At 46.2% G+C, this 20,388-nt stretch overlaps 3 protein-coding genes across 3 annotated transcripts; all 3 read left to right on the plus strand.

Annotated features, from left to right (window-relative positions):
- The first annotated feature begins 727 nt into the window (after positions 1–727).
- LOC117847937 (uncharacterized) lies at positions 728–2,177 on the plus strand. Its single transcript, XM_034729241.2, has one exon. The coding sequence runs from the start codon at positions 898–900 to the stop codon at positions 1,444–1,446; it is 549 nt and encodes a 182-aa protein (XP_034585132.1). The 5' UTR covers positions 728–897; the 3' UTR covers positions 1,447–2,177.
- A 4,703-nt stretch (positions 2,178–6,880) lies between these two features.
- Positions 6,881–9,390, plus strand: LOC140222397 (uncharacterized). The gene is made up of 4 exons (XM_072292883.1): positions 6,881–7,091; positions 8,145–8,250; positions 8,361–8,411; positions 8,985–9,390. The coding sequence occupies exons 1-3, from the start codon at positions 6,973–6,975 to the stop codon at positions 8,376–8,378; spliced, it is 243 nt and encodes an 80-aa protein (XP_072148984.1). The 5' UTR covers positions 6,881–6,972; the 3' UTR covers positions 8,379–8,411; positions 8,985–9,390.
- Positions 9,391–15,221: 5,831 nt separating this feature from the next.
- Positions 15,222–20,364, plus strand: LOC117848139 (protein NARROW LEAF 1). Its single transcript, XM_034729469.2, has 6 exons — positions 15,222–15,731; positions 17,474–18,026; positions 18,113–18,256; positions 18,479–18,719; positions 18,884–19,384; positions 19,490–20,364. The coding sequence occupies exons 2-6, from the start codon at positions 17,550–17,552 to the stop codon at positions 19,891–19,893; spliced, it is 1,767 nt and encodes a 588-aa protein (XP_034585360.1). The 5' UTR covers positions 15,222–15,731; positions 17,474–17,549; the 3' UTR covers positions 19,894–20,364.
- The last annotated feature ends 24 nt before the right edge of the window (positions 20,365–20,388 follow it).

A 20,388-nucleotide genomic window follows, 5' to 3' on the forward strand; every position in this document is an offset into this window, starting at 1 on the left:
GACATACTTCCTTTACTGTCCTGGTGCAGTAGTCGCAACCAGCAGTAGCTTCGATACATTGTGAAGAACAAATTAAACACCTGACTGAAAAGTCTGAAGCAATCACGAAATGGAACAAAATTTCCAGTGTCTCGGACTGTTAAGCCTTGAATACTGAGGTACGTGAACTCACCAACGTTGTCGAGGTCGTCGCTTGCTGTTAGACCTTTTCCACGCCTTCTCAATGCTAAAATAAAAACTAACATGTTGGGTCTCATTTTCTAACATTAGTTCTAACAAACACAATTATGCAAGCGGACTTTAAATTGGATGCATGCATGATTTGATTTGAGAGAGAAGATCATTCCAGGTTTTGTATCTCTTTTCATTTCCATCCACCTCCCTCCATTGGCGTCGCAATGCGTGGACAGCCCATGGGGGGCTCTAGTTCTCTACGGGCTGCCGCCAGACTGAAGCCCATCTGTAAGGCCCAGAACTCTCAAAGACAAAAGGCTGGAGAGGCCCGTCAATGCACAGCACAGCAGCCCGCGGGAAGGTTCGCGCCAGACGCGTGGCCGGTCACGAGCGCGCGCACGTACCGTACGGACACGAGGTGCGTGGCGGTGCACGCACGCACCGTGCCGCGGCGTCTCACTCTCACGCGTCTTCTCCTCGGGTGGGGTGGCTCACTGGTCAGACGCGCCCCGGCGCCTGTCCTCCACTCGCCGCGGCTATTTGAGCAGGGCCACCAGCTGCACAGATCCTCCGCTCACGCGCTCAGCTCCAGCAGCAGCGCACTAGCGGATAGCAGCCAGATTTGGCTCCACGAGCTTTACGCGTCTATTTGAGAAGACGACCGAGCAGCAGCAGAGCAACTCAGGCAGCGTCGCTGGTCTCGCCAGAGATCTTGGTGCCGCCATGCATCTCCTCCATCGATCCTCCGTGTTGGGCGGCGGCGGCGGTCGGGCGCCGCGGCGAGGGGGAGCTGGCACCCCGAGGGCGCCGCCGCCGAGGCAGCACCAGCTCTTCTCCAAAAGCGACTCCATCAAGAAGAGGAGCGCCGCCGCCGCCAAGGGGTCCAAGCGCGCGCGGCTGCGCGCCGGGCTCGCCGCCGCGCTGCAGGACCTCAGGTTCGGCGGCCGCCACAAGCGCCGCTCGTCACCGGCGTCCGCCGACGGCGCCACGCGGCCCGGCTCTCAGGTCGGACACGAAGCGGCCCGCCGCGCCGCGGACGCCGCCGCTTGCCCGCCGTGCGCCACCGCCGCGTCCAACAGTCGCCAGCAGGGGACGATGGAGAGTGGCGGTGGCGACGGCGCGCTGCTGCTGCTGCTGCTGGCGTTGATGGCACTCGTCTGCGTGGTGGCGCTCGGCCGTGCGCCGGCCGTCTGCTGCTGCACCTGCGCCGCGTGGCTGTGCCGAGGCCGCTCCGCCGCCGCCGGAGCGGCGCGCTCTGCAGTAGACCAGTAGTAGCGTAGTGCAAGCACAAGCTGGTTATGCTGGTAGCACTGACGACGCCAACGCCGCTGGGCCCTGTAGGTGAATAGAATCATCTGTCACTCTCACTCGGTCACTCCTTCGCTTTGTCTTCCGAGATCCTTGGAACAGAGTTCAGACTCTGCTGCCAAGAAGAGCGGCGCCGGCGAAGGTTAAGTGTGCGCGGCTGCGCGTCGGGCTCGCCGGCCGCCACAAGCACGGCTCACCGCTCTCTGCCGACGGCACCACGCGGGCGACGCAGCCCGGCACTCGAAGCGGCCCGCCGCGCCGTGGACGCCGCCGCCACCGCCACCGCGTCCGGCAGTCCGGGGCCGGCGGCCTCGAGTGAACTAGATATTATGTGCCCTTTAATCTAAATATTTTTTTCATTGTAATATGATAAAGGAGATAATAATAATAATATTAGATATTTAATTCTTGAAGAACAATGTCAATGGTAAAGTTAAAAGAACGGCAAAATGAGCGTCCCGTGCAGACATGCTACCGTTAGGCGTAAGTGGCCGGCACGCCAAGCCTTAGGAGCAGCGAGGGGCACGCAACAGAGATGTTCGGCAGCCACGCGAACCACGATTTGATGATTCACTCATTCAATTAAGCCCTTGTTTAGTTTCCAATTTGGGATAGGCAAAATTGGTATTTTGCCATAAATGCGCAACTGTAGCGTTTCGTTTGTATTTGTGAATTATTGTCCAAATATTGACTAATTAGGCTCAAAAGATTCGTCTCGCAAAGTACAACAAAACTGTGCAATTAGTTTTTGATTTCATCTACATTTAGTACTCCATGCATATCCCGCAAGTTTGATGTGATGGGGAACCTTCTTTTTGCATAGTGTCAAAGTTGGGAGTTTGGAGGGAAGTAAACATGGCCTAAGGTTCCGTCTGCTAGCTAAAGTTTAGCACAGCCTGCTAAAGTTTCGCACCCGTTACCTCAGATATGGGATGTGTTCTGCTAAAGTTTCGCACCCGCGCACCCGTTACCTCAGATATGGGATGTGTTCTGCTAAAGTTTCGCACCCGTTGAGATGTTCTGCTAAAGTTTCGCACCCGTTACCTCAGATATCGGGATATGGGATGTTTGAAGGTTAACTGCACACCCGTTCACACACCCGTTCGTCTGCTAAAGTTTAGCACACCCTGCTAAAGTTTCGCACCCGTTACCTCAGATATGGGATGTGTTCTATTAAAGTTTCGCACCCGTTACCTCAGATATCGGGATATGGGATGTTTGAAGGTTAACTGCACACCCCTTCACACACCCGTTCGTCTGCTAAAGTTTAGCACCCGTTACCTCAAATATCGGGATATGGGATGTGTTCTGCTAAAGTTTCGCACCCGTTACCTCAGATATCGGGATATGGGATGTTTGAAGGTTAACTGCACACCTGTTCACACACCCGTTCGTCTGCTAAAGTTTAGCACCCGTTACATCGTCTGCTAAAGTTTAGCACCCGTTACATAAGATATCAGGATATCGGATGTTTGAAGGTTAACTTCATCAGATATCGGGATTTGCACACCCGTTCATCTGCTAAAGTTTCGCATCCGTTACATCAGATATCGGGATATCGGATGTTTGAAGGTTAACTGCGCACCCGTTCGTCTGCTAAAGTTTAGCACCCGTTATATCGTCTGCTAAAGTTTAGCACCCGTTACGGATGTAGGTTAACTAGCTCTATTAAATGTAAGCTAATTACGAAACTAATTGCATTAATCAGTAGCAGTTTAGCACCCGTTACATCTTCCATCGGATGTTTGGAGGTTAGGAGACGTTTGGATCGTTAGTTCGGACTAAAATTCATGCCACATCGAATATTCAGAGGCTAATTAGGAGAACTAAGCTAATTATAAAACTATTTACACAGATGGAGGCTAATTCACGAGATGAATCTCTTAAGCCTAATTAATCCATCATTAGCACATGTTTCCTGTAGCATCACATTGTCAAATTATGGACTAATTAGGCTTAATAGATTCGTCTCGCAAATTAGTCTCCATCTGTGCAATTGGTTTTGTAGTTAACCTATGTTTAATACTACGAGTATCAAAACATTCGATGGGATAGAAATTTTAGGAGGGACTAAAGAAACAAACACCTCCTTAATTAGGTCGGAGGCTAATTCACTAGACGAATCTATTAAGCCTAATTAATCCATCATTAACACATGTTTACTGTAGCATCACATTGTCAAATTATGGACTAATTAGGCTTAATAGATTCGTCTCGCAAATTAGTTTCCAGCTGTGCAATTGGTTTTGTAGTTAACCTATGTTTAATACTGCTAATATCTAAACATTCGATGTGACAGGAATTTTAGGAGGGACTAAAGAAACAAACACTCCCTTAATTAGGTCTATTAAACGTAAACTAATTACAAAACTAATTGCATTAATTAGTCCATAATTTGACAATGTGATACTACAGTGACCATTTGCTAATGATAAATTAATTAGGCTTAATAGATTCGTCTCGCGAATTAGCACAGGGGTTCTGCAATTACTCGAATAGCACAGGGGTTCTGCAATTAGTAGGTCTATTAAACGTAAGCTAATTACAAAACTAATTGCATTAATTAGTCCATAATTTGACAATGTAATACTACAGTGACCATTTGCTAATGATGAATTAATAGACTTAATAGATTCGTCTCACGAATTAGCAATTACTCGAATTAGTATAGGAGTTGCAATTAGTACCTCATGTTTAGTCGTCAACATCCGACGTGACATCGCTACTCCCACTCCCGTATCCTCTCAGTTGCCGTGGTGGCCTCCTGTCTCCTCGATTGTGTCGCGCGCAGCTGTGCAGGACTGCAGGAGGCGTGACACACTGCGCGGGTGGCCTTTTGCACATACTAGCTGTTGGGCCCCCTCTGCCATAGCCCCCGGCCGTCGCTGCATGGCCCTGGAGCCGGCCCTGCGGCAGTCCCGAGGGGGCGGCGGTGGCGACGGCGCGCTGCTGCTGCTGCTGCTGGCGTTGCTGGCCTTGGTCCGCGTGGTGGCTCTTGCCAGGGCGCCGGCCGTCTGCTGCTGCACCTGCGCCGCGTGGTGCTGCCGCGGCCGCTCCGCCACCGCCGCCGACGGAGCGGCGCCGCCTTCTGCAGTAGCGTAGTGCAACTGCAAGCACAAGCTGGTCTTCAGTCTGCTGGTGAACCGGATGTTTGTGTTCACTCGTTCTCTGCTTCTCTCCGACTCCGAGAACCTTGGAACAGAGTTCAGACTCTGCTGCGGACGATTTTCTCATGTTGATTCGTATCGTTTTGCCAAACAGCCTTCGATTTGCATGAGCCCGATGTCAACAGAATCGGCAAATCAATTTCATACGTATCTTCACCGTAATGCCACCCCCACAACGTGCCTCGTCTCAACAAAAGAACAAAGAAAATCAACGCAGATACGACTCAATGTACACGGAACTGCATCGAGCCGGGTCTGGCCGAGGAGCACTGATATTAGCATCTCCGGTAGATTGCCATGCTGCTCCGTGCTCTCCATACAAGTTTTAGGAGATCTCCAACTACTTTATCGACTCGTTAATAGACGAGTAGACGGCCACTACTTTAACAGGCTACAAATGATATCTTCCCCAGTCCCCACATTGTCCAATTGTGACATCATAGGAACTCAGTTTTTTCAATATTTCTACCGCAATTCAACATTATTCCAAATTTAAATATTCAATATATGTTGTCAAAATGTCGTATAAGCTACCGTCTTACAACTTTCGACCTTCCAATTGCATTTCCGTATTGCCTCGTGCCTCGTGGCGGCCTATGTATATGTAAAGTTCATGACGCCAGCCTTAATCATGTTACCCTTATTCAGAAGCATAAACTATATAATAAGATCAATTGATCAAATAATAATAAATATATCGTAGAGCTAATTTTTAATTCATCTCTGATTTGTACATGTTAAAAATGTTAAAAACTCATACGGTTTATCAAACCATAAGGGGTGTTTCGCCCCCCCCCCCCCCCCCCCGCGCGGGAATGTTATTGTTGAAAATGACATATACATGCAAAATTTATCGATTAGGGTTTTGTTTGGATCATTTAGGATTAAATGTAGCTAGGGCTAAGAGTTAGTCGGAAAGCTAATTGATTAAATTAAATTAGTGGAATAGAGAAAAGGCTATTGTGCCACTTTTAGCATATTGGAATGTCGAATGGATAGGGTTTGGAGACAATCTTTCATGGTCTCTTTTAGCTGAATTAGTTGGTTTTGGAGGACCAATTGGCTAAGTTTCATTTTAGTATGCTTAATTTTAGTCTATCTTTTAGTTCTCCTATTTAGATGATCTAGGACTAAAATTTACCTAACTAAAAATTAGTTCTGGGATCCAAAACAAGGTCTAAACCGTAGAGGGGTACTGCATATATTTTGTAATAAAAGTGGGCAAATGTATGATTATTGAGTGGAAATAAACTATGTAATAATTCAAATAAACTATGTACTTTCTTTTATCAAATCCACTTGTCTCTACGGTAAGAAATCGACAAACAACAAAAGAATGTTCAATATAGACACCACTAAAATAAATTATAGTGAAACTAAATTTAATATATTGTAATCCATGGCTACACGAGGAACGGCTTTATAGCTTGATAGAAGAATTGAATTTTTGTGAGTGTAAATATTGACTATGAATGACATCATGCCATTCTATTAAGCTCTACTTATTGGAAATAAGGTTTGTCATATTTATTACTTGCTCTCACTAAACAATAATAAGACTATGTGAGTAACAATAATGACTTTATACTTCCTCCATCCTAAGCTACTGTTCGTTTTGGATTTTCTAGGTATATAAATTTTATTATATATCTAGACATAGTAGGTGTATCGTGTATATAAAAAATTATATAAAAAACTAAAATAAATAGTAATTTGGCATGGAGGAGTAACTCATAAGCAATTATGAACATATATAATTAGAAGAGAACCATATTTTTAAAAATAAAATAGTACTCCCTCCGTTCCAAATTATAAGTCATTCCAACTTTCTTGGAGAGTCAAATCATTTTATGTTTGACCAAAATTATAGAGAAGATCTCAAAGATTTATGGTACCAAATAGATATACTAGAAAAATATATTTAATGAACAAACTAATGATACTTATTTAATATCATGAATGTTAATCCTTTATTGTACAGATCCAGTCAAATTTGAAATGTTTTAATTTTTAAAAAATATTAGAATGATTTATAATTTGGAAAGGTAATTGCAGCCCACATTCCGTACGGCTATACTCTGTTCCGAACTGAAAAAAAAACACGCATTCGTTTTAATTCAACGGTCAAACCAGAGAAACCGCCAGCGGTCCGCGCCACTGCTCGGCGGGCCCCACACGGCGGTCCGGAACCTCGAAAGGTCCCTCTCCTTTTGGGTGTGCGCATCCGCCGCGTGATTCGTATATCCCCAAAGCAAGCGCAAACAAACGAGCAACCACCAAATCAGACGCCAGCGACGAGCAAAGCAAGGGGGGAGATAGGCGGATGGGGCAGTGCCCGTGCTTCGGATCGGCGCAGGCGGCGGAGCAGGAGCGGCGGGCGGAGGCGGACCGGCACGAGTCCCAGGACGCCCGCGCCAAGGCCGCCGAGGCCGCGCAGAGGAGGTAACTGCCTCGACTAGCCCCTCGCCAACGAATCCACCCGGCCGCGCAGGATTAGCCTGATTCTTGGGTACGAGCTGTTGGCCTCCAAGATTAGTTCTTGATTGGTCCGATCCTCTTCCGCGTTTCCTGGCCGGGCACAGACTGGGGGTTTAGCGGATTGGGAGATTCGATTGGCCTGCGGGGTTTGCGGTAACGGGTTCTTGATTAGAGGTTCCTGAATCGCCCTCGTCATGAATCGAATTGAATGGAACTTGTTTGCTGGAGAGGTGTCGCTGTTGCAGCAACCTGTAGTCGTTGACCCGGAGCAGGTTGCTTTGATGGCAATGGCGCAACGGCAGGTTGGCAGCCTTGCGCCTTCTCTTCGTGCCTGCGTCTGCTAGGGGAAAAAACATCTTAGTCAGCCATGAATCGGGCAAGCTCCTGCTGTCTTGCAATACAGCAGCCAACGCCTACAGGGGAGGAATACGTTTCAAAAAAAAAAACGCCTCCAGGGGAGGAAGAAAAGCTGGAGGAGATGGGAACAGTGCCCCATCCTCCTTTTTGTCAGATCTTTGAAACTTCTCTGCCCGTTCTTGATACACACTGTTACCTTGGGCCCTCTGATCTCCTCTTTTGCTTCGTTTCGTGAAGAATGCCCTCCTGATTAGAACTTTCCAAAGCTTGCTAATGCTGGGATGGCCGTGTTGGTTAAATCTCTTAATTTGAATTGCATCCGTTACTGAATTAGGATGTCGGAAGTGTGGTCAGACACAAAAATTCTACCTTTAGATTATAGCTTAGAGCCTTAGATAGGAAACTCATGTGCAGACGTTCAAGACTCCACCTTCAAGTATTATTATCAGAATTGATCCTTCTTAGATCATCACAAATGTAGTTATTGTATAGGAGACTGCACTGCATGCTTGGAGAGGGGTTGACTAAGGGAGAAGAGGAGACTTTTAGATTGGGAAAATACTTCTTTATTTATTCTTTTTATTTGATAATAATTCATAGCGATTACTTGGTCTGAGGTAGCTTAATCCCAATTGTGACTTTCTTTTCCTAAACCTTCAGACATGAAGAGTTTGACAAGTCAGCAGCTGGAAGAGCAGCAAAAGCGCAAATGAAAGCTATGAAGGAATCCAAGACAACATCAAACCAAGGGGAACCGGTTCTTAAGGTATCACTGAGTTTCTACTTTCCACTGACTTGGTTTGAGCAAACATTTAGACCTTATAAAATATTGCTTTGTTACGAGTATTAATCTTTTAATCTCTTCGTTTGGTGCAGTGGCAGATGGGATCATAAGTCTCGTTTGTGTTTATTTGCATCCCTCAGCTTGTAAGTTTGCGCAATCATGCTCAAATGCTTCCATTTCGATGATATGATGTGGTCCCTGGAACGTTGCATAAATGTAGATCAGTCTTGGGGCAAAAATTACGCTGCTTGATGGACTTCTAAGCATGTGTGATTTGCTCATATTTTCACTGCTGAACTGGGTGTGTAGACAAGTACTCCTCATTTAGTCAACCTAAAGTACTGTGAAAATTCAAGATATGAGTTAAACTGGATTGTGATTTATTGTTCGGGCTGTAGAGCATAAGTGCATAACAGATATTATTGTGTTTGCACTTCCGAGCAATTATAAATGCATTCATTGTTCGGGCAAAAAAAAGGATGCATTTGTTGCCACAAACAAAGGTCTACTGGAACTTTAGTTTCCCTGTTCTTCTTTGTGCACTTTCTTTCTTGTCATAATAGATTGAGATTTTTTCAGTCGAAGTAAGTTCTTGCTTTGCTCATACTCAGAGCCAAGTGAAATTTTTTTGAGATGGTTCTGTTGACCTCTGTGTTTCAGTTTGGGCGCTAAACCTTGTCTCATATAGTCACATATTCTTTCGACATCTCTCTCAGGCTGTTGATGGTGAATGAGACTTCCCATTTCCGAGAGGATGCAGCGGCACCTTCTTGTTAGTGATTGTATGTTGTTATGCCAGTGAAGTGTACATCCGTTTACTCATCTGTTATAGTGTACATGCGATCCAGATTCCAGAGACACTCAGACTCTGCAGTTACAAGTTTGTGCTGTATGTATGAATATTGTATATCTTTATCAGCAGTAGTAGTCTAGCATTTGCATAGAGGTTTTTTACCTTTTACCCCTCTTCGTAGTTTGCACAAGCCATGCTCGTGCCCTGACATCGGCATCTCTGGTGTAAATAATCCAGTGATATAGGCTTAGTGATTTACAGTTACTGAACTCTATGTTTGTACTGTATATTTTTCTTCGCGACATCAAGCATCTCGTGCAAATTTCATATTTGGGCATTGTTCCGTTTGCTGACATCCTTGAGGATCAAGCTTTGGTACATGAGGTACTAAACATTGTGGATGAATTTAACAACATGATTCGTTCTAATCTTAGTGATATTCTATAATCTATAGCTCCCTTGAAGTGACCACGGATGGGTTACTGAACATGGCCACATGGGACCCTGAGATGGAATACCGAAAGATAAGTTGCTCAACAAATACCTTTGTTGTGCACATGGTTTCCTTTTCATTCATGAGTTGGATCACTCTGAACTGGGTGCTTCATAGTGTGGCACGCGAGGAAATCCAGAGGATGTGTTCAAGCTCAACAGCAGTGTTGACCGAATAGGACATGAGTCCATGCCAAACTGGCCAGGCAGGCCAGTTCGAGGCCAACTCTTCATGAGGCCCAGCGCAATAGAGCCCAACATGATCTTTGCATAATGTAACGCAGGCTGAAACAACAGGAACCCCCGGCTGAAACATTTGTTGTTGCCAAATGGCACCTTATTATTGCCAGGACCACTATTATGATTTAAGTAGCAGGCGATCTCCAAAGGAGACAGCTAGGTTATTTGGCCCAGGTCTATATCATACATTTTTCTAAAATAAGTTGACCACCACATCTATGTCGTCAAAGCTATCCTAGGGCATTGAATATATAATAACGCTTAGGCATGTGCCTCCTAGGGTCAGACTCTATGCAGGACGAATTACGCTATTTTCCAAGTTCATGCAAGAATCGTATTTCTATGGATTTTCTTCAACAAAGATAGATAAAAATTACTACCATATTTATATTTGCACTATTGTCAAATAGTTTGAACTTGTTTCGTACTATTTATATAATTATATTGGATTATTGCTCTTATACAACAGAGTTTACTTTTTATAAAGTAAAATACATGTGCGGTCCTTAAAATTGGCGCAACATGTAATCCAAAACTTGGTTTCGGGTGTTGTATATGTCTTATAATACTCCCAAAATAGAGATATAATCTCTTAACTTTTTTTTGAGTGTCATCTAAACCCTAACGCCCCCACCCCTCCTTTGGGTTGATGTGGCTACTAGCCTGCCACCTCCATTCTTCTTTCTCCTACCTCTCTCCTATGGGGGTGTTTGATCCTAGAGCTAAAGTTTAGTCCGCGTCACATCGAATATTCGGAGGCTAATTAGGAGGATTAAATATGAGTTAATTATAAAACTAATTACACAGATGGAGGCTAAACGACGAGACAAATCTATTAAGCCTAATTAATCCATCATTAGCAAATGGTTACTGTAGCAGCACATTGTCAAATCATGGATTAATTAGGCTTAATAGATTCGTCTCGCCGTTTAGCCTCCATCTGTGCGATGGGTTTTTGTAACGACCGACCCCTAATCTTCCCAGTTAGGCTTGATCTCGGCCCTTAACCTCCGTCAGTTGCTCTGTTAATCGCACTTAAGTGCTCAGTTTTCTGCCAGTTCCGACCCCTGAGATCCGACCCCTACCGCTTCGTTCCTTTTTCCGACCCTGGCGAGTTCAGCCATCCGTCGGATCCTGTTAATCTTCCTCACCCGTCCGATCTTTTCCCCGGTGGACCCGTGAGATCCTTTTTCCAGATCCCCGCATCAGCCGCACTCGAGTTGCATGGCCGCCTCAGAGCCTTCCTGCCGCGTGGCTCGCCTTCTCCGACGCCACCGCTCAGTTTTGTCTCCGGCAAGCGACCGAGTGGGTTCCCGCACCCTCTTCCCCCAATAGCAGCGGAAGCCCTCTGCACCCCTTTCTGCAGAGCCTCGCTCCCCGCGCCCATCATCACGATACCAGATCTCGGCCCCGGAGACCGATGTCGCCCGTCTTTTCCGTCCTTTCCAGCAACAGTTGCGCCGCCCGGTCGTCGCTACACGACGAATCCCCCACCGCCAACCCCGACCGCGGCCGCGACAGTTCCTTTCCCCGCCCTGTCAGACGCCGCCCGACAATCTGTTGTTCCGCGCTCTCCCCCGCGCCGCGTCCGCTTGTTCTCCCACCTGTGCGCCCTCGATCCTAGCGCCGTTTAACCGGTCGCTTCTATCACCTCTTCCACACGGCGACGCCCGCTTTCCGCCAAATCTCAACTACCGGTCTACCCGCGCCTACGCCGCCCTGACGGAGTAGCGCAATGATCGCTGGCGTCACCCCCGGAGTTCTGTTGCACCGCCCGGTTTGCTCAATCGCCGCCACGGCAGAGCACTCCATTGCTTCTCCCCGGCCTTCGCGCCGCTTCCTTTCTCTCTCTCCGCGACGTTTCCGTTCCTCTGCTCCCGCAGCTATAAAAGGAATGCCCCGTCGCCGGAGTTCCCTCCGCTTTTGTTGCCCTTAGTTCCCTCTAGCTCCCTGCTCAAGCTCCTAGCACCATCCGCCCAATCTTGAGAAGTTCTTCTCCCAGTTCCTTCTCAGTTCATCCAAGTCACCCCACAGCTTGCTCCCTTGTGCTGCGCAAGAGCTCTCTTGCGATCTGCAAGAAGCATCGCCGCCGGAGCACCGCCGGCCTTAGTCCCTGCTCAAAGCTTTAGTTCCGTGCCCAAGTCTGCCTCTTCCCGACCCCAAGCTTTCCTTTCAGGAAGAAGGTGAGTGCCGACCCTAAGTCCGCTTCGCCCGACCCCTCCTATCCGCCCGACCCCAGTTCCGTCCCGTCCGACCCTGTCTGTTTGCCGACCCTTGTCCGCCTCGCCCGAGGGTCTGGCTGTGATCTTTTCTTCAACTTAAGGGTGTAAGTGTAAAACGTGGGAACCCTTCAGCGCTTACGTCTGAGGATCCCAGTTATCACACCCTCTAGTTCAAGGATCAGACCACTCGTTTCTTCCCTACCCTTACCTGTTGATCATCATCCGCTCTCTCCAACCGCCTCCAACTCCTGCTCTTTGTCGCAAGTTTCTGGGCTCAGGAGAGCCAGTGTTGCTGTCAAATCAAAACGTTTAAGCTAACCTTTGCATTGCATCCGTGTAGAGCTGCACCTCGCTGACGGCTTCTACGAGCTGCACCCGGCGCCCGAAGAAGAAGCTGTAGCCGAGTTCCCGCCCGCTGAAGTCGAAGCCGCCCCCGAAGTCGAGCAGTTTCCGCCCTCTTTGTTTGCAGGCAAGCCCCGGTTGCATGAAAATCCTACATGTTTTGCCAGACTTGCACATGCCTTCCGAATAGCATGTTTGCGCATTTACGTCTAGGAGTTGTGTGAAACCCTAGATGCATGACTTAGTAACCCTTGATATGAGCACTAGCTGTTGGACCGAGTAGCTGCATTGCTTAAATAGGAGACGGTAAAAGCCGAGTGATCTCCTGTCACTCACGAGTTGTAGGAGTTGCATGTTTACTCTCCTGTTACAACTATAAGGACGATGGACGGGCAGGGTTTGGTAACTCTTTGGTGGTTGGATGGTTGCCCCGTCTGTCTATGAAAACTTGCTAAGGCCCGACAGTGGTGGTGTTCGTGATCAAGTGTTTGAAAGTACTAGCCTCATACTTAGTATGGGATGAGGAAGCCTAGTACCTGATTGAACCTAGACGTGAGCGGTCGCCCCATTGTTCTTGGAACGGAGTTTCCCCTGCTGGTTGTCGCACGTGGTGGCAAAGCGTAGTCACAGGACGGCAGAGGCCGGGTCTGTGGAACCTTGCACCAAAGGAAATGGGCCCGACACGGGTTAGGGGATCGATGGGGAAGGCCGACACAGGAAGCGACCTCCGGGTGCGCGGATGTCGTGGGGCTAGGTTCACCATGCATGGTTAAAGAACTCGAATCGATTCGTCTGCCTCTCACAGTTTGAGATTACTTGATCGCTATGTCACCCTGAGTAAATGAGGAATCTGATGATGGCAATGTTGTTGTTTCTATCTATACACTTGTTTGGCTCGATGTTTGCTTAGAATAGGTTGCACAACCTAGACTGGTAAGTAAATATAGAACCGGAGCTAAAACTTGAGAATAGGTTACTTAGCGCTTTTGGCAAATCAAACCTCAGCCAAGAAGCCTTGCATGTCTAGTTGGATGAGTAGTTGGCTCCTCCCCGGTTAAGTCTTGTTGAGCTTAGTAGCTCAGCCTTGTTGTGGCTCCTGTTTTTCAGGTGAAGTTGCAGTTCCCGACCCCTCCCTTGTTGGTGCTTGGCCGCCCCAGCTTCCGCCAGGCTGGACGGTCGAGTGGGACCCCTCCTCGGACGGCGAGGAGAGGATTCAGTGATGTTCTGGCTAGCCTTGCCCGGACGTCCGACCCCGACGAAGTCTTCCGCTAGTGTTTTCTCTGTTGTCTTTTGTTATAAAACTCTGATGTTAATTTTTTAAATTTATGGCCGAACTAATTGAGTAAGAATGCTTAAACTCAGTGGACTTGTTGTATTCTCTGTAACCGCTCACCTCCGTGTGGGTCTGCTGAACTCGATCCTGTTTTAAGTGGTTAAATCGGACGAAATCCGACGGCACTTCGTGTTAACTCGGTTTAGGCAGTGGGGTCGCATGTTAGGCGGCTTAACCTTGCTTAACCAAGCTAATCCGAGGTGGTTCCGCCACAGCTTTGTAAATAGTCTATGTTTAATACTCCTAATTAGTATCTAAACATTCGATGTGATAGGAGTTAAAGTTTAACTCGGGGATTCAAACACCCCCTTAGTTTCTTCCCGCGTCCCTTCTTTGACAAATGAGGACTAATGTAACATTTACACTTGAATTTGCGGCTATTGGATTTGTACTGGAAGGCTCCATCTACAACTCAAAGTGAGGCTTAAAGAGATGGTTGTGGTGATAGGTCGACTGATTGGTGGTCGTCGTGTGGGTGTGGGGACACCACCGGTTGCAAAGCGTTAGAGGATCGTTAGTGTTGGTGCGGGATGTTATGGTAAATGCTCGACAAAGAAATGTTCATTTACGCACCATAGTATCATAAGGGTGATGGGGAGAGGAGTGGTAGAGGTCACGTCATGGTATAATAACTTGATATATGTTTTCAAATGAGTAAAGTGCATGTCCGGTCCTTAAACTTATCTCGTCATGTCACTTAGGTCCTCGTACTCTCAAAATGCATATCTGGCTCCCTAAACTTGGGCTCAGGTGTCATTTAGGTCCCTGTAGTCTCATAATACAAACCTAACCCTCTAAACTTGGCTTCGGGTGGCATCTAGGTCCATATACACTCTCTAAAAGAATTATCATCTCAATTAAATTGATAAAAACTTAATTTTACATTGATATACTTTAATTATAGTCAAATAAAGTGGATTTTAGCTCAATGTATGTGCGGAGATTACTGATATGGTGAACCCAGAAAGATTGTTGATCTTTTACTTTGAAGGTAATATGTTGCGCATTACATGCATACTATGTTATTCTTGGAAGATTATTCAAATTTAAATAACTCGTTTCACTTACTAAACTAAAAATTAGGTGCTTATAAGATAAATACTGATTGAATATTGGGAGAAACTGACGGGGCAATAAAACAAGTCTGGAAATGTGCCAACGAAAGTAATGGTTTGCTTGAAAGCATAAAAATTTTAATCTTATCATGTTCTATTAGTGAGATGAAGCTGCATTTCAAAAGTTTAGCCGAGCCCAAGTTTAGGAGCCAGTTTCGCATTTTGGCAATACAGGAACCTAAGTGACACAGCGAGATAAGGATCCGCCACCCACTTTACTCTTTTCAAATCTACTCCTAAATCAAATTCCAACCACTAGGTCATCTCTATTTTTAAACACCTGAAAATATCTCAAGGAAAAAAAACCAACAAAGGACGGAAGCGGAAACCAAAAAGAGGAGGAAAAAAAACAAAATCCAAGAAATTCCTCACCCTCCTCGGCTCCTCCCTCCCCCCACTCTCTCTCTTCTCCATCCTCGCTTTCTCTCTCTAGACTCTAGAGGACAGGGACAAGACGACAAGGCCGCTCTGCACTCCTACTGGCCGGTGGACTGGTGGTCTCCCTCCGCTCCACACCAACCACTCGCCCCCGCTCCCCTCCCGCGGCTCCTCCGGCCGCCGGCCATGGCGCTCCGCTGCCAGGCGCCGCCCCGCCCCGGCCCCAGACCCAGTTAGCGCCCCCGCCGACCGGGTGTAGAAGCGAGCCCAGAGCTAGGGGGGAGAGGCGACCGGCCGGCGGGCCGTCGGGCGGACGCGTGGTCTGGTAGCCTGTGCTCAGCGCACGCGCACGGCGCCGGCTCGAAAGGTGTACGAGGAGGTTGGAGGCTAGGAGCACGAGGCGGCCGGGAGGGAGGCCCCCCTTTTCTTGGACCTATCCGCTGCTGGATCCTCCGCCCGCCATCTCGCGGTCGAGTGGAGTGGAGTGGAGCGGAGTGCAGGCGGAGATCTGTCCGTGCGGGCTTTGGCTGGTTCCCCTTCTGCTGCTGGTCAGTAATCAGTTCGTCCTAGCTTCTTGGATGGGTTCTTCCCAGTCGTTGTGAGAGTTGGATTGGTGTTTCCAATCAGATCCAAACCTTTTGTCCTTCCCCCCTCGCAACCAGTCGTGGATTCGCGTGCTGCGCGGTTGTGCGCTAGGTCCAAATCCATTTATCCATTATCCATGGTCTGCTAGGTTGTTCGTTTTCCTCGAGCGAAAGATCGACACTAGTTGACGCCCCACTTGGTACTGGTATGCAATTGAGGTGGGGAGCGAGTGCAGTTAGTTTTGTTTCCCCAAAATTTTGGGGGTTTAAGGAACTGATGAGGGATTTAGGCCATCTTTAATTCTATTGTTCTTGTAGATTCGTTACATTCTGTGTAGGGAATTTGGATTAGAGGTGTGGATTAAATGGTTAGTTATTTCGCTCCAGTTTCCTGTTTGCTTTAGGGGAATGGTTTCTAACTTCTCATGTTTGACACAATACTGGAAATTATGACAGCCCTGGTTCTATTATACTGAAATTTAACCGTCTTGAATACTCGTTAAAAAAAACCCTGGTTTTTATGGAAGATATTCTGATTTTTTATTTTAACTCTAACTTTAGTTCCTGATTGCGGATAGGATAGCTAGAACACCAACTGCCTATTGTTTTACAGTTCTATGTCTAGGTCAGGTGCCCTATTGCCCTGTGATTTTCGTTGTTGGAGATCCACAATTCCTCATGGAGGGGTATGTGCTAGAAATACAACTAAGTGATGGTTAAGGATCTCGCATCTACTGTTTGGTTGCAATAGCCAATGTGTTTGTTGTTTTATGGGAGCTTGCATCTTGGTACCTCTAGTGGGCTGGGAAGAATTCAAAACTTATATAGTTTTCCCCTTTTGTTGCATCAATCCTTGGTCATTCTGGGCCATGCATTTCCCCTACTATAAACCATGTGCTTTCTGCCCTACAAGATATCTTCTATACCTCCTCCGGTCCTCTTCCCAAACTCTAGATAATTTGGAGGGTACCATTTAGTCCTAATTTTCATCACTAAATACATTCCTTCGTTTCAACTTTCCAAGACCATTTATTTATTCAAGTTTGGTCTATCATGTCAGCTGCCCACTTGTTTTGTCCTCCCATCTTATAGGTATCTTAGCTCCATTTGGGTTTTTGATTAATAAAATATAGGATAAAGGTATGTTCTTGTTGCATGCCTTATCTTACCTTCAAGCAGTTGCACATTGAATAATCTGCAAAATAGGAGACGATGTGAATCCTTTATTTATATTCTGCATGTTTGTACTGAACTCTTGGAACATTTGTTATTTCCACTCTGCTTTCCTTCCACACTTTTACTGGCAATGTGTTTTCGTTTCATTTTGGAAAACTTTTACCACTATGGTATTCTTGATATTTCATTCTTCCAGCTGTTGTTGTTCCACTGGAAGGAATGGTATCTGTAGAGAACTTTGCACTTATTCTCTGGAAAGAGAACTTTATTCTTTTAACATCATTCCTATTGCAGTACTTTTAGTGCTGGCTGCACGCAACATATTTTTGTAATTATTTTTTTTTGACAATAGGGTGTTGTGATATTAGTTTTATATTCTCTCTGCTTCATTTAGCACTTATTTGTTCTTACAAGAACTTGTTCAACAATTTCTGGTGATTAGCCATTTTCTATTTATGACCTATGCAATTTTTCTTTGTTAATCCTGCATCAGTTTTAAAACTGAGTTTTCTACCATTTGTTTTCTTCAGGATTCTGCTCTCCCATGCCACAGTATTACAACGTTGAAGGCTTCAAAAGTCTACGGAACTAGATGATACTTGCATAATGCAGCCCTCAGATATTTGGAAGGCGCATGCAGGTTCATCGCAGTCAGAGGGTTCAGCTCTGGATATGGAGAGAAACGGATGCAATCATAATTGTTGCCCATCTCCTCTCCAGCCAATTGCCTCAGCTGGTCAGCACTCTGAAAGCAGCGCAGCATACTTTTCTTGGCCTACATCTACTCTAATGCACGGCTCAGCTGAAGGCCGTGCTAATTACTTTGGGAATCTACAGAAGGGTGTACTACCAGGACATCTTAGTCGATTGCCAAGGGGGCAGCAAGCCACCACCTTACTTGATTTAATGATTATAAGAGCATTCCACAGCAAGATCCTGCGCCGATTTAGTCTTGGTACAGCAATAGGTTTTAGAATCAGGAAAGGAACATTGACTGACACACCTGCCATCCTTGTGTTTGTTGCTCGTAAGGTTCACAGGAAGTGGCTCAGCAATACACAGTGTCTTCCAGCTGCCCTTGAGGTAGACATGATTTTGTATCATGTAGTTTAGAAAGTTATTTAAGCCATCTGAAATCACATATTCAGTTTTGTAAAATTCCATAACAGGGACCTGGGGGTGTGTGGTGTGATGTTGATGTTGTTGAATTTTCTTATTATGGTGCACCAGCCCCGACACCAAAGGAACAACTGTATGATGAGCTTGTTGATGGATTGCGTGGTAGTGACCCTATTGTAGGATCAGGTTCACAGGTAAGTTCCTTTGTTTCTCTTACCCTGCATCTGCTTTGACTGCTTCATCACTTGACCATTTATTTTATTCATCGACCTGCTTTGCTATAATTATATGATGACCAAGCTTACTTCAGTTCTGCAATGTTTTCCTATGCATCAAGGTCCCTAGCAGATAACTGATATACGAAAATTCATGAATTTGATGTCTTCAACTAAGAGTTGTTTTGTTTTAATCTTCAGGTGGCTAGTCTTGAGACCTATGGAACTTTGGGTGCCATTGTGAAGAGTCGAACTGGCAATAAGCAAGTTGGGTTCCTTACAAACAGGCATGTTGCTGTTGATCTGGATTATCCTAATCAGAAGATGTTCCATCCGCTGCCTCCTAATCTTGGACCAGGAGTTTACCTTGGTGCTGTTGAGAGAGCAACATCATTTATAACAGATGATGTTTGGTACGGGATCTATGCAGGAACAAACCCAGGTAAGATGTCAATAACAACTTTGGTCAACTTTCTGCACTTCATGGCATCTTTCTGCAAGACTTATCTTGCAGTGCATTCACCACTGCTCATTTTTTATTTTTTCTAAGGGCATATTGGTATTCTTATTCCCTAACATATCCTCTACCTTATAATGCATCTGCAGAAACTTTTGTCCGAGCTGATGGTGCATTTATACCATTTGCTGACGACTTTGATATTAATAGTGTCAGCACCTCGGTTAAAGGAGTTGGAGTCATAGGTGATGTAAAGGCAATTGATCTGCAGTCCCCAATTGGCAGTCTCATCGGGAGACAAGTTGTCAAAGTTGGAAGAAGTTCTGGTCTGACGACAGGGACTGTTGTCGCATACGCTCTTGAGTACAATGATGAGAAGGGAATATGCTTCTTCACTGACTTTCTTGTCGTTGGGGAGAACCAACAAACATTTGATCTTGAAGGGGACAGTGGAAGCCTCATAATCTTAACAGGACAAGATGGTGAGAAGCCACAGCCTATAGGGATTATATGGGGTGGTACAGCTAACCGGGGAAGGTTGAAGCTAAAAAGTGGCCAGGGTCCGGAGAACTGGACAAGTGGAGTTGATCTCGGCCGCCTTCTTGATCTCTTGGAGCTTGATCTGATTACGACAAGTGAAGGGCTACAAGGTTCGTTTTTTATCAGCTGAAAGTCTCGAACAAAACTAGATATGTTAGCCTTGTCTGTAATATCATATTCATTTCCTCTGATCATCATTGTTCTTTTGTATACAGCTGCCCTGGAAGAACAAAGGATCACTCTAGCTGCTGCTGCTGCGGCTGCTAATTCAACTGCCGCAGAATCATCACCTGTTGCTGGTCCTCAAGAGAATGATAAAGTTGACAAGATCTATGAGCCTCTTGGCATCTTCCAGCCAATTCCCCGAGATGGCTCTGCCACCTCGACGGACCAAGCCAACGAGAATGTTGAAGAGCATCAGTTCATCCCAAACGGGCCAAACCTGAGTGGTATCTCTCCTACACGTGATGGTCAAGAAGGCAATGGTGAGTTGAACAACTTGCCAGACTTGGAAAATCCAGCTGATGATACAAACATCTGCATCGGTTTGCATCTGGGAGAGCGGGAACCAAAAAGGCTACGCTCTGATTCGACACTGAACATCGACCTGCAGAAGTGAGGCTGCTATGCAGCAGGCGCGTAGGCTGCTGCGGTTTATTCCGTCACCCAGCATGTATGGATCAATGAAGGGAATTTGTGACCACAAAGGAAATAATCTATTTCGGAATGACTGGACCTACTTCCCTGCTTGGAGCCAGTTTGAGTTCAGCTGTGAAGCTCCTGAAGCTGGCTGCTCCTGCAGTTTTGCGTCTAGTGTCTAGTATGTAGTAAGTGCGTAAGATGTCGGTGCCTCAGTTAGATCGAGGTGCCTTATTCCTTGCCATGTAATCCTATCATTTGTTGTATGCTTCGTGTATGTACAGCACGAAGCAATGTGAAATTGAGCAACGACAACCAGAGCTTGAGAAGCTTAGGCTTTAGCATTGCAACTGCAACCAGATGGATTGCAATAAAGCTGGATTTTTTAGGAACTAAATCCTTGAGATTTGGACCCGAATTTCCTCTATTCAAGCAGGAGTTTAGCCGTTTCCTTGTCTGCCTGATCAAAATTATC

Source organism: Setaria viridis, chromosome 3, assembly GCF_005286985.2.
Source record: "Setaria viridis chromosome 3, Setaria_viridis_v4.0, whole genome shotgun sequence".
Taxonomy (NCBI): Eukaryota; Viridiplantae; Streptophyta; class Magnoliopsida; order Poales; family Poaceae; genus Setaria; species Setaria viridis.